Here is a 13,396-nt window from a genome sequence, read left to right as displayed (position 1 = left end):
CGGTGCCAGTTGACCCAGTCCAGAATTACACTGTGTTTATTACACAGGAGAGTCAGCTTCATCCATGGCTTTCCAGGAACTACCATACTTCAACACTATCACAGAAGAAAAATCCAGATTTGAATTGAAAATCTTTAAAAAGATTAATTTTATCCATGCTGTAAGCTGTTTTGTTTTGTTTTGTTTTCCTTAAAAAAAACCCTATTATAGCCTTAGAGTTTACAAACTGTCACATTTTAAAAAACTAATTGAAGATTCAATTTTCAACCTTCTAGGTCAATGATAAGGTGATTAACATATGACAAAGAAACTGAGTTCACACATCAGGCTTGGAGGAAAAGGTCCTATTTGGAGCCATTTAGTGATACACGTTTTCCTACGCATTTTAAGGACAGCATGGAAAAAAGTTCAAATGTTAAGACTCCATCAAGCCATCTAATCCCAGCAATCTTGCAACCACATAAAGACAGGGATGCTCAAACGTAGGGCAAGGAGACGACAATCATTCCTCAGGTACCCTCAGCAGAAACTGCGCATCTTCATATATTTCAAAGTGTTACTGCTACCACTTCACATTGGTCTCACCAAATACTTCAGGAGCGCTCATTGGTACTTCAAAATCAATTTTTTTGAATTGCTTATGTTAAAAATTACCTTGCTGCAGTGAAGCATCTACAAAACATAACATTAAGCGACTAAACGCTAGTAGTCTATTTCTTATAACACAAAAAGAAAATCGGTACAAGCTACAAGTAAAAATGTTTCCCAGGTAACAAGAGCTAACCTGTTCACTTGAAGATGGCAATTTGTGTGGATCCATGGTGAGACTTTTCAGATCATCTGATATGGTTTGTAAATGGGTTATTTCTCCTAGCATTGATATTTCTTCTTCCTGAAAAAACAAAAGAGCAAGGCTAATCACAGCCTGGGCTTTAAAAATCAGACCCACAACACAACACACGACCACCTTCTTTTTGCTGATGACCGTGGGAATGCTCAGCGGAGCTGCCTTTTCTTTGTCCATTAAGCGATTACTGCTTATGAAAGAGGGCTGTAAATACTAATTTAGAGTTTTATAACTACTTTAACATTGCTCTAAGTTCTGAGGCCCAGAAATCCTTTTCTCTCATTGATGAGGTAAGTCTCGGCCTTCTTTTTGTGACATCTTCAGAAAAACAGCATCATTTTTGCTGCATTTGGAAAAGATTTAGCTCTTCTATGTATACTCACGAATGTGCCCTAAGGATTTTAACCTTCAACCTAAACAGGTGCTAAACTCATACTTTTTGCTAGTTTTTAGCAACTTTGAGATAAAGGCATTACACAGGTACGAAGCATTACCGCATCTATGATTCATTCTGGCTTAAGCTACATCAACAGCTAACTCCGAGGATTCCTGCACCGTAAGTTACCATAGTAATCCCTCAGCTACCATGGTGATTCCATCCAGGTCCTCAGAGTCTGCAATTCACCTTCTCCTGCTCAGCCATCACCTCCCTACTTCCCTAACCATAGTTTTCTGTTGAGACTGACGCTCTTTGTAAACAAGCATTGGGAACATTTTCCCAGCGCGCTGGAGACCCTTCAGAAATGCAGCATGCTTGCACAAAGCCGCAAACGATTCGTCGTCGGGCATCAGACAACCTGAGATTATGAAAATACACTTAAACCTTTTCAATGAACTGAAAAAGCTGTCATGTAGGAGGAAAAGAGCTGCCACAAAACTGCATGGAAGCAGCCTGCAATCTGTCAGATAATGTCATTATATACACAGGGGAGGTCTTGAAACATTTATCAGTCCTAGCACTGGAGTAGGAGTAAGGAAGATTTATATTAAAATGTGATTTTAAGAAAAAAAGGCAGCAGGAAAAAAAATGCATTAGCAATGTCTCAGGTCGGTAGGCATGGGGAACTCAAGCCCACTTAAAGTCTTTGTGCCCATTGTCTTCCCATTAGTCATCCTGAAAGCATTCAGTGTCTTTCATTTCTGAATTACTCCAAACGCCTACAAAGAGCAAGCCCAACTCTTGCCACTTGCTAGGCAGAGATGCAGGTTGAATTTTGGCTAGTTTCTATGGTTCTAGAGATTCATTCCTAAGACATAACAAGCTACTCTTTTTAGAGACTTTTGGCCACGTATGGAATTTGTGAATTGTACCGACTCAAAACAGAGAGCTCTTACTATCACAGGTCGCAGCATCGAGATGAAAGTACAGAATCGACCGCGCTCCTCGATCAGCGCTTTCCTGACAGCTTGCTTCTCGGTTTCTTCAAGCAGCAGGTACTTATCATTGACATCTTGTAAAGCACTATCCAACTGGGGCTGAATGTCACCCCGTCCTGTATGCAGGAAACAATCAAGAGTATATTTTGTCAAAACTGTGGATCTCCATAGCGGACAATCTTATTTTCAGCCAGCACTGCTGCCAGATTGTGCTTTTATAAGTCAAGTTTCAACCAGCGTTTTCCCTTAATTCAAATCAGTAAGGCTTCCCCCCGCCCTTAAATCAAGCATTTCATAGCATTTTTTTTTTCCTTTTGCTTAGAATAGAAATCCGTCTCAATTCAAAAAGTTTCAACAAGCCAAAGACAGCATTTTACATAAGGACCTTCTCAAAGTGTAAGCTGTACAAGTCCTTCCCATCATCCTTGCTGAAAATCAGTATCTTGCTAATTGGGAGGACACTAATCACTAACCCCAGGTATATTCCTCTTCCTTCCTACTTCTGTGCTTAGCAAGGCCCTAATGACAACTTTGTAGAGCCATTACAGGATTGAATGAATCTCCTATTATGAGATGATATTAGGAACATGTTACTGATCATTGGACCACTGGATTCAAGTACTCTACACAAGCAATGACTAAAACAGTTTTCTTTGTTCCAAAGTCCAAAAGAAAAAAAAAACCACTATCAGCACCTCAAATGCATATTAATTTCCAGTATTTGTCTGTGGAAATAAAAAAAAAAATCCAATGTTTTGCAATCAAAAAGCTTCTCTGTGTTAATTATAGTCAACTCGTAATACCAAAACTTTCTGTGACAGTTAAGCATCTTATTCTGCACCAACTGCTTACTCTGCATCATGTCAAAACTTTATTCCTCTAGGAATGAAGAGCTGCTGCTTAGCCATGGTATTACTGAGTCAATGATGTTGCAGTTGCAAGGTGTTTTCATGCAGCTTACACCATAAATATTCTAAAGAATCTCAGCTGTGTAAATTTGTCTCAAATCTCCCAGAAACACCATCACATGCAAATTAAGTATCCAGGTACATATTCACGCCACTGTAGCTAAATACCAGGACGACAATATTGAAAAATGGTAGGTGAGTTACAAGCAGTTACCCCAAAATCAGTTTTTATGGACAATAACTTTTCTGCATGGAGGATTTAAAGCTACAAGCAAGAGGAAGAAAAAAGTCTCTTGATTTGTGTAGTACAATCAAGATCAGAATTACAAAGGAAAACCTTTGCCTTATTATCATATGTATTTCTTCAATACTCCAGAGCAAGGTGAAGTCCTCAGCTCCCCTGCACTAATACACAGCCAGAGCTGCAGGAAGGAGAGCAGCGATGGAAGCAAAGAGAATCACGCCGGCTTCGTGGCATTTCAGACTGGATATATCCAAATCTCCTCTGTACAGAGTTAGACACAGTCCAGATAAAACTGCACAGACACCCACAAGCAGAGCTCTGCAATGGATCCTCGAAGAATCATGTGTCGTCCAACATCGGCACAGCCACCGTCAAGGCCACCTGGGTACCAAACTGCCAGCAGGATCCCCCAGTGTCTGACCCTCCAGATGAGGCTGGATCATAATGTGGTCATAAAACTGTTTTGGAAGTAAGTAACTTCAAAAATAACTGACGGTGAAGTTACAGTCACCTGCTTCTTCTCAAAATTAGCATCTGCCAGAAACAAGCAATAGAAGAGTTCTGGATAACTACCTGAAGGTCCTGTGCCTTCTCCTCTGCCATCCTTAGGAGACAAACTGGGCCCTTCTGCTTGAAGACCATGCTGTACATTTAAGGCCCTTCCCCATACTCTACTTTGCTATCAGATGCAGTGATTAAACATTTTATACTTCTCTGGAATGTCTTTCAAATTCCTGAAACCGAGAGCTGCATTATTTCTCAGACCCCTTACGTTGAGTGCTCTGGAAATTACAGCAGGTGAAACAACCTCACATTTGTTTAAACCCAGACGCTGGCTCACTAGTGTGGACGTACCAAATGCAAAATGTATTAGTTGCGAACTAAGTCACACACTCATTAGCTCAGCTCTGGAGAACTGCTGTAAATGTTCAGCTGCTCCACCATACGATCATGCACTTAAAACAGTAAATCCTTGTTAAATGCATGCGCCTACGCAGCGAGAAGACACACACTTAGAAAGCAACTGGACTCCATTGATAAAGTGGGTTCAATTACAGTGAATTTTGGTAATTTATGCAGACCTCAGAGAGCAGGATGTCTTGGACCACACCAACAGAGCACCCACAACATGGGGTAGAAATAAACCTTGTTTACACCTGTGTAACTTACTCAATTCAACAAAGTCGTCAGGATAATATTCAAGCTGTGTATTTTAACCCTTTGGCGAAAGCACGTGTGAAAACTGCATCGCTCTCCAACATCCTCTGTACCTCTACGAAGTTTCCATTTTATTCCCTAAATTGAGTCAGGACATTAAGGAAGTCCTTAATGCCCAGGGAAGTTGTGGCTGCCCCATCCCTGGAAGTGTCCAAGGCCAGGCTGGATGGGGCTTTGAGCAGCCTGGTCTAGTGGGAGGTGTCCCTGCCCATGGCAGGGGGTTGGAACTAGATGATCTTTAAGGTCCCTTCCAACCCGAACCATCCTATGATTCTATGAGTAACAGACACACCATCTCCTCCCTGCCACTTTCACCTTGGGCACCTACGTAGTCAGTGAAAACACACAAGCTGTCCTGGGTGTAATTCAGAGCAGGAAACAAGCTTAGGTGAATCACTGAGATGAGGTTCTGAAGTCAGACGTTTACACGGTATGAATACAGCTCTCTCCCGATGTCTCCTCGCAACTCTTCTTTTAGGAGCAGGAAAGCTTTATTAACGTCCTTTGAAAGCTCCATAATGCAGACATCAATCTAGTGAGTCTTTTGAAATCCGGCATAACTCTTCCTACTCCCTGAATCGCCAGCTGCCTCCCACAGCACACAGACAGCTCAGCACTTTGTGGGACAAGATCTCTGCCCAATTTAACCGTTTTCCTTCGTTAAGCAGAGCAGAACACAGCCTCTCGAGAGCACTCCTACACCCAGAGAACACCGAGGATGTGACAGCCAACTGCTGATCACCTCTGCTCCTTACCCACCTTGGGTCTCCGCTAGTTTGGATCCACTGCTTATCTCAGAAGGGACATCGGCCACTGGAGAGCAATGCAGCTCTCCCCTTTGAATTACGAGGGGAAGGTCACTTGTCTATGGCATGCCTGACAACTGATTGCATTTTTTCTGCTGTGGACATGAGGCACACTTTCATAAGGAATATCAGCAATTGATTATTCTCTCCAGCCCACATTCTCTGGCCTTTAGGTTACCCATTCGGAAACATTTCCAAGCCAACACAACTATCATAATGACAGACAATCGTTCCAGAGCAGTCTCATCATGGAGCAGCTGTAGAAGTGCACCTGGAAGGATATTCCTACCCCAGCTGCCAACAGGTTTGAATGACCCACCAAAGCAATCACCGTTAGAAATGGTGAAAAGCATCAAATGTAGTCACAGGTCTCTGGTCTGGAACCAGGCAGACATGAACATGATGTGGGGATGGCTCTGCAGAGCACATCTGGTTGCACTCAGGAGAACAAATCAACAATCTGAAAACCAAGGAGAAATTCAAATCCAGTCTTTCTCAAAGTGGAGCCCTGGTGTTGCAGAGAGGAGCAAAAATGGAGGAGTAGAAGTTGTAGAGTGACTTCAGCAGCGCCATGCTCCAACAGCCCTGGGACTTGCGCCTTGACACAGGCAAGTAACAGCTAATGAACTGCAGAGAGCTGAACTGCTTCTCATCAATATTAACACGAATCCACCACTACTCCAAGGACAGTCTTAGTATGTTACCTTCAGAGCAGGTGCTTCACATCATTATCATGCCATTCAAGAGCTTTAAAGGACAAACATGCATTAAAGCCTCAGTTTTAGTGTTCTGTTTGAATCACAGCTGAAAGCCTCATGCAGCTTCTTAAATAACCGTTGTTTGAAAAGAACTTTAGTAGAGGAAACGTATTAGGGAGAAGAAAAAAGGCAAATCTAATTTTCAACCCAATTTCATGCCTATATATTATAAGACAACTGAAACTAGCAAAGCCATCAGCAACAGCGAAAGAGAATGATGCTCCCAATGCAACTCTGCCTGCTGAAGTTAATGCTGCTATTGACAAAGAAACGCAGAGAATATTGGTGAAATTATTGTTTTCCACATTCTCACTTAAAGAGTGTTCCCTCACATTTTTTCCAGGTGTCTGCACAGAATCTGAATATTCAGGACGGACACTTTATAGTGACAGAATGTATACTGTATGAGACAATGCTGAATACACCTCTACCCATATGAACCAACGCAGGCTCCAAGTCATTCATTCCCAAATCACCTTCTTCACAAGAGCATACCTGCTTCAGCTGCCAGGATGAACAACCCCTTTAAGTCCTGCACAGTGAAGCCAACAAAATAAACCAATATGGATCTAGGCTGAGAACAGAAGAATTCTGCCTCCGTTTACAGAAAGGTGGAAAACCTCATTGCTGGGGTTAACATCAGCTGACCCCTTCAGCAACCAAATCTGCGTCTTTCTGGTGGCTACTGGAGATCTGAATCAGCTGCTAATGTTCAAAAATACTAAGCTGTCCCTTAAAAGAAAAGTTCCCAGTTACCAAAGGAAGCTTCCAGATTGAATTACAAACAAGGAAAAACACACAGTGTGGTTTCAAAAGAGGGGACAAGCAGCATGCACCACAGTGCCCAGCTCCAGGCGTCCAGCCAAGGCACCTGGGGTAAGAGTCTCCCCATCCCATCAATCCAGGCTTCTCCAAAGGGCAACACCTACATCATTACGCCTACAAGTGGAGGTATGATTATTTCCCCCAAATTCAGAAACACCGCCTTTCATTCCCAGAAAGATCTTAAGGCAGCTACTTTAAATTTGCAGTACAACTGAAACAGCACTCCAATTTAAACAGATTTGAGATGTGAACAGGCAGCAAAAGAGGAGACAACTGTGACGCTGATTTCCACCCCTTCCCCAGCATGAAGTTAAATATAGTGATTTCTTATCTATCGGTTAAGAAAGGTGCATGCGATTTTCAGAAAAAAGGGAAACTTGGATCACAGGTTTACAAACAACACTAAGGACTTTAAGCTCTAGACTTTAAAAGTCATATTAACGATAAGATATTAAATTATTTGAACATCACCTCGATGACATGTCTATTCCATTTAACTTCTCTCCCAACTGTGACATGATTTATCAGTCCATGTTAATCCCTTTCTAAAATAAACCAGAGGTTCATCTACAATACTGATTTTCTTCTTTTGCAGTGTTCCAATTAGATGCCAAAAGAAAAATAAATCAAAAGATGGTTTGTTCATTAAGATTAGGCGATATTTTAGTTTCATTAGAAATTAAAGTCTAGGCAGTTAGTGGAGACCAGACACCATAAAGAGGCCACAGCAAGGGCTACAATAAACCAGCCACCAGGGTTACAGCATGGCACAGACTTACCCAGAGCCTCAGCTGTCAGGCAGGTGCGCATGGTGAGAAATGGCAGGACACAAAATTGACACAGAAAGGAAAATAAAAAAAGTCAAACTGGTATTCCAGCATTCCTAGAGTTTAGACATTATCATCAGTGCCAAGACAAGAGAGCGAGCAGTTTGGACTAGACTATTTTGGCTTCTTCCGTTGCTGATAAAGACAAACGCGTTAGCTTCGCTTCCTGATAAGCTGTTGCAAACGAAACTCCCGGTTATTTACCATACAGTTTTATTTTAAGAGACTTAAACCAGTTTAGGAACTCTTGTTTAGCTTGCAGATTCTTAGGTGAGAACGTGTTAACCCGCGCTTCACAGTTAAGTGCACAACACAGACATCTGTCAAACTCTGGTCAAGCTGGTTGAAGTGGCACAAAGCTCATCCCCTCGCAGGGAAGAGGGAGCTCGGGAACTTGCAAAACTCCAGGCGGGTGCTGCGTTAGTAACCACAGCGCTTTTTGATGTTCTCTACTGCAATTACTGCAACAGATTGTTAATTAAATGAAAAACTAATTGCTGATGCAATGTGGAAGAACATCAAAAAGATTAACCATGATATGTATATTTTAATTAAAAAACTTTATATATAAGGTTATATATAAAGTTTATATACGAAGTTTTGCAATAAACCTGGCTTGCTGTCAAAAAGCGGGGAACTATCAAGAGGCATTCAAAACTCAAGGAATGAAAGTAAATCAAAGAAGTATCTCTGGTCACTTGTTTTGCAACCTGTCTTCATTGAATTTTTATAAAGTGGAGCTTACAGTATAAGCTTGCGGGGGGAAAAAAAAGAAAAAAAAAAACCCTGCACACCATGGCCTCATCCACACAGGATTTCTTCCCTGCAACAGATAAGGAGAATTTTCTCATCAGCCTCCCTCCTCCTGAGCCGTATCGCACTGACTCCAGAGCGAGCTCTGGCTCTCGCTTCAGTCACCGTGCCACACTTGACCAATTTAGAGGAACAAGGCCGTCTCCTAGCAGAGGCAGGGGGTGGCCGGGGGTCCTCCCTCCCCAGCCTGCCGCTCCAGGCAGGGCGAGGGCCAAGTACGGAGAGAGTGCAAAGCACTTGAATGAGAAGGTCAGCATTTGTTTTAAGAACTGAGATGTTCCTCGGTTATAATTACGTTGAAGGACTTCATGTCTTTCAGTTAAGAGTCACAGGGTTTGCACAATCATCCTTGAAAGGAATGTAACAATATTAGAGTTTCAAAGACCAGAGTGTAACACAAAAACAGCTGCAAAGGCTCTAAAACCAAAACAGGTCATCTTCGCTAGCCGGGGGGAGGGGAAGAAAAAGCACTTTTGACAGTATTACAGTAAATAAATAGTAATGCTCTACTCTCTCAACTTCATTAAAAGTAAGAATACTTTCCAAAACTGCTGCATCCTCAAAAGTAGAGGTTGTGAGTTTGAATACTCAACATCGATGGGACACAAGATGAAATGTTGTACTGAATGTTGAGGGCGTTCTGCAGAAACTTCTACGAACGGCTTAGAGATAAAACTCAGTTTTCACATTAACACGTGTTATATTATTGAGAGTGTTACATGAAACTCCTTTTCACAAATCCACTTGGATTTAAACATTTTCCTCAAAGCTCACACACAGTTCCACATGAAGAACCTGAAAATTAAACCTACCAGTCAAGTTACAGGCAGAAGGGAAACCTGTCTAGTTAATCATTAATAGCCAAGCTGAAATATAGAAAATAAAGCCACCATGCACTCCAGATTTTACATATACATTCAGCTATATTTTAAGTTAGTCTTGACACTTTTTTTTTAAATTAAGAATCATGCATTTTGTTAACTTCCCAAAATGGTTACATGCAGAGACACAGCTGCTGTCTCTCCTCTGAATTCAATATAGCATCAACAGCTTCTAGCAGCTATGGATCCACTTATGAGGCCTTGACTCAGCAGAAACCTAAATACGGAATTTATTTTAAATATACGCATAATTATTCTGCTGACTCAGGTTAGCTGGGCTAACTTCTGATGTCCAGTGTTTGCCTGAAAACAAAGAGCAATTCAGAAGATGTGTGCAGTTCCACGCACTGCGTTGCTTAATCTGTTCAGACAAGAGCTAAGTTTCAACACTGGGGAGGGCAACACGTCCCGTGGGCCTGCTCCCCTTGGGAGCGAGGGGGTAAGGAAAAGGATGACACCCCCAGGGACTGCACGGATCTGGGAGGTGCACCAGGATCCTATTTAGACTACGTATATTTGGACTTCATAGGGATTTTTTTAATTTATTTTTTTTACAGTCAAAGACAACAAAAGGAATGAAAATGATCCCCGTAAGGTCTTTTAAAATGTAAGGTCTTTTACACGCAGGCATGTCATTTTACCAGATATACTCTAGTAAACTTCCAAAAAGGACCCCTAACACCTCCTGGTTTTCTTTGGAAACCTTGGCATTTTCCCTGTTATTTCAAGCTTTGGAAACACCTTTATTGTAATTAACACACCTACTCTGCAAACATACTTTCTAATAAATGATCTTAAATGCCCGGCCTGAACTTTCAACTTGGCCGCATGGAACCAGAACAAACAGAGACCGTGCAGAAGCCAGAGAACAGGCAAACCCCAACGTATTCAGCAGCTCAGCGCCCAGGTGGGGTGCCCAACCTGCAGCCTCCTGCCAGGACAAGCCACGCAGCCCACGGGCCTCTCTCCCAAACGTCCTCCAGATGCAGGCAAGGAGCAAGGCGCTGCTACGCGTGCTGCAGCCGCGGCTACGAGAGGGAGCCCCTGCAGCCCCACGGGGCAGGGAGAGAGGACACCACTGCCGTGACGCGAATGAGAGAAGCAGAGGGTTGTATTTGAGTTCCTAGATCTGAAGCTGCCCAAAGCAGAAGAAAACCACTTTCCCATCCAGTCACAGCAGAGAAAGCTTGAAGGACGTCTTTAGTAGCATGCGCGGTGTTTAAGCAAATTCAGAGTTCAGCACACATCTCACTTGCCCGCAGGTGATCATAAGGTTAATTCAAAAATATTCTTACAAGCGCTAGGAAGGGAACGAATTGGTTGTTTTAGAGTTCCCATAGGTGAGTCAGTAACTTCACAGAAAAAACAAAGGGACAGGTCCTGCTTGAGGAGGAACAGAACAGAAGAAGTCAGTCTGAGCCACAGGGAAACAGGAGAGTCGAAGACACGGTAAGACGTTCATGCACTCAGCCACATGCCTGCCAGGACAGTTTCACCCAAGAGCTTCCCTGCCCACAGTTCAAACCTCATTTGTGACCCAAAGCAGAATCACTTCTGCAGCTTTATAATTTTATAAATAAACCCCTTCTTGATTTTTTTTTATCCCTCAGTGACAGCAAGAGCAGCACACTTCACCACATAGAACACGAAACAGATCTATCAAGGTGGGTACGTACAAAGAAGTTCTCATAACATTTGACATTGCACTCAGACCGATGCTTTATTCCTTCAAGGTAGGGATCAAAAAGGCAAAGAGGGGAAAAAGCATCTGCTACTTTTTATTCTTCTCTATTTAAGCACTGTAGATAACTTGCAAGAAGACAGGGCGAACCTGCTCCCACCGCCTGCCCACTTGTGCTGGGAACCCACAGGGCCAGCAGCTTTGGGCATTCCTTCTCACAGCCATACGAGCCTCAACACCTCACTGCATCTCTGCTCCCCAGGGGCCATGAGAACAACTCTCAGCTCCTCAAAAACATTGCAGCTCCTCCTTTCCCCTGTACTGACTACCCGGGAGCCTTCACTGCTTCTGCCTTCCCCGTACACCTGCCTCTGCGACCAGCCTGAACCCCACCTCAGTCCCAGTGGGTTTGTGCTCTGGACCCAAACACCACACGTGTGACAGCAGTTCGGAGGGACACAGCACAGAAATACAGCAGGTTCATCGACAACTCCAAAAGCATGTCATAACAGCAAAATTAATCAAGGGAATGACATCTAAAAAGAATAAAAAAAAAAAAAAAAAGACTTCAATCATCGCATGGCTGCTATAAAAATAATAGCAAAATGAGGCCTGTTCCACTTCCTGCTCAAAGATGTTTAATGAAGACACCAGTGTGCTGACCCTCTTTACTAGCCATGGCCCACATTAAGGGAGGGAGGTATGAACCCAGAAAATCCAGAGAGAAAGTCCACTTGCTTTAACCATTGCTGACAGACACCTATGGTGGCATCTGCAGTACAAAAACAGTGGGATTTTTTTCCAGAAGGTTTTAAGTGCTTCTCTCTCCTCTTCCCACCTTACAGAAAATGCTGCCTCCTCCTCCAAGAGTGCAGATTGATTTATTCAATACTCAGAAGCAGGATAAAAGGGAGATGGAGCCAGTCAGTGAAACAGGTTCAAAAAATGGCTCCTTCTTCCCAGATCACGGACATGCTTTTCTCAGCTCTCACCTGCCACACATTGAGTTTGTACCACACATGGACAAGATGCAATGAGACCAAAAAAGGGGGAAAGAAAGGAAAAGAAACAGAGGGAATATCACAGACTCTCTGAAGCTGTTGTTCTGAAGTCTGACAATTCGTCACACAACATGAGAAACATGTTTATGCATCACCCCAAAATAAAATCTTACCACAAAAAATCACGTCCCTCTAAAGATGACCATTCTGATTGAAAACACTAAACTTTTCCATGACAGACAGACACACAGGAACTACTGAGCTAAGCTCCCTCTTGCTGGCTTCCATCTCGCCCTCCCTCATCCCTCATCTAAAGTCAGCTAAAACTCAGGAGCAGTTTTCCAGTCATGTGGCTTTCCACCAGCATAATTATTGACTCACCTATTAGGAAGGACAGTTAGAGACAGCTCATCTGTTCTGGATAACACTTACATCATTTAAAAAGTTAAAGAAACTCCCCGCCCCAGCGTTTATTTCGCTTGTCCCTGGGCTCACAGTTTTCAGGCAGGAGGGGAAGCACAAGTTGCAACCTGCAGGCTGGGAGCTGCTCAACGCACGCTTCCCACCCGGCTGGGAAGAGCCCAGTGCCGGGAAAGGGAACCAGAAAGTCTGCTTCTGTACAAGCTCTGTATCTTTTTTCCAAAGCTTGGTGGGGTTTGCACGTGGCCAAGCAAAACCCTTAGTGATGGCAATGCTGCAGCAGTCAGCGATGCACGTTTCCATTACCATCATGATGAAACTCCTGTGACAAGGTGGTGGTGGGAGCGCAACAGGAGCATGAGACTCAGCTGCTAAAAGAGACAGATTGCCTTTGTGGAGAACTCCCTTTCTTTTCTTACTCATCTTTAGTTTTTTATGGTTGCCAAGTGCCCTCCCCCTGACAACAACCCATGCCACCTTCTCACATCCTGAAGAATAATGTAAGGTTTAGGAGATTAAAGGCTGTTAAAAAAAAACAAAAAAAAAAGTAGAAGAAAGGTGGTAGAAAGGGAGAACAGTGAGAAATGTTAATAGTTAAAGAACATTTACATAATGGCTTTTTTTACATTATTCCAAAAGATTCTAGAAAATTTTACAGGTATCTGCACAAGTCATGTTACCGTGTCAACGTTCCTAACAGCAATAAGTTAGCAGCAAGCGCTCTATTTTAAAACGTGATTGACTTTGTACAAACAGTTTTAAGGCTTTTGTATAAGAACATTAGACAGCA

At 42.8% G+C, this 13,396-nt stretch overlaps 1 protein-coding gene across 14 annotated transcripts in view; it reads right to left on the bottom strand.

Annotated features, from left to right (window-relative positions):
• Positions 1-13,396, bottom strand: part of MTSS1 (MTSS I-BAR domain containing 1) — a 128,481-nt gene that overhangs the window by 18,500 nt on the left and 96,585 nt on the right. For 7 of the 14 annotated variants that reach the window (XM_054189757.1, XM_054189758.1, XM_054189762.1 and 4 more), the window contains exons 7-8: positions 2,183-2,340; positions 785-892 (exon numbers count right to left, since the gene is read on the bottom strand). In XM_054189757.1, the coding sequence (XP_054045732.1) occupies positions 785-892; positions 2,183-2,340 (266 nt within the window). Of the gene's footprint in view, positions 1-784; positions 893-2,182; positions 2,341-7,762; positions 7,775-13,396 lie in introns of all 14 variants that reach the window. The other 7 variants (XM_054189755.1, XM_054189751.1, XM_054189754.1 and 4 more) reach the window with 2 other exon arrangements.

This window comes from Rissa tridactyla, chromosome 2 (genome assembly GCF_028500815.1).
Source record: "Rissa tridactyla isolate bRisTri1 chromosome 2, bRisTri1.patW.cur.20221130, whole genome shotgun sequence".
Classification (NCBI taxonomy): domain Eukaryota; kingdom Metazoa; phylum Chordata; class Aves; order Charadriiformes; family Laridae; genus Rissa; species Rissa tridactyla.
Note: the sequence above shows the minus strand (reverse complement) of the source record. Positions and strands in the feature narration are given on the sequence as shown.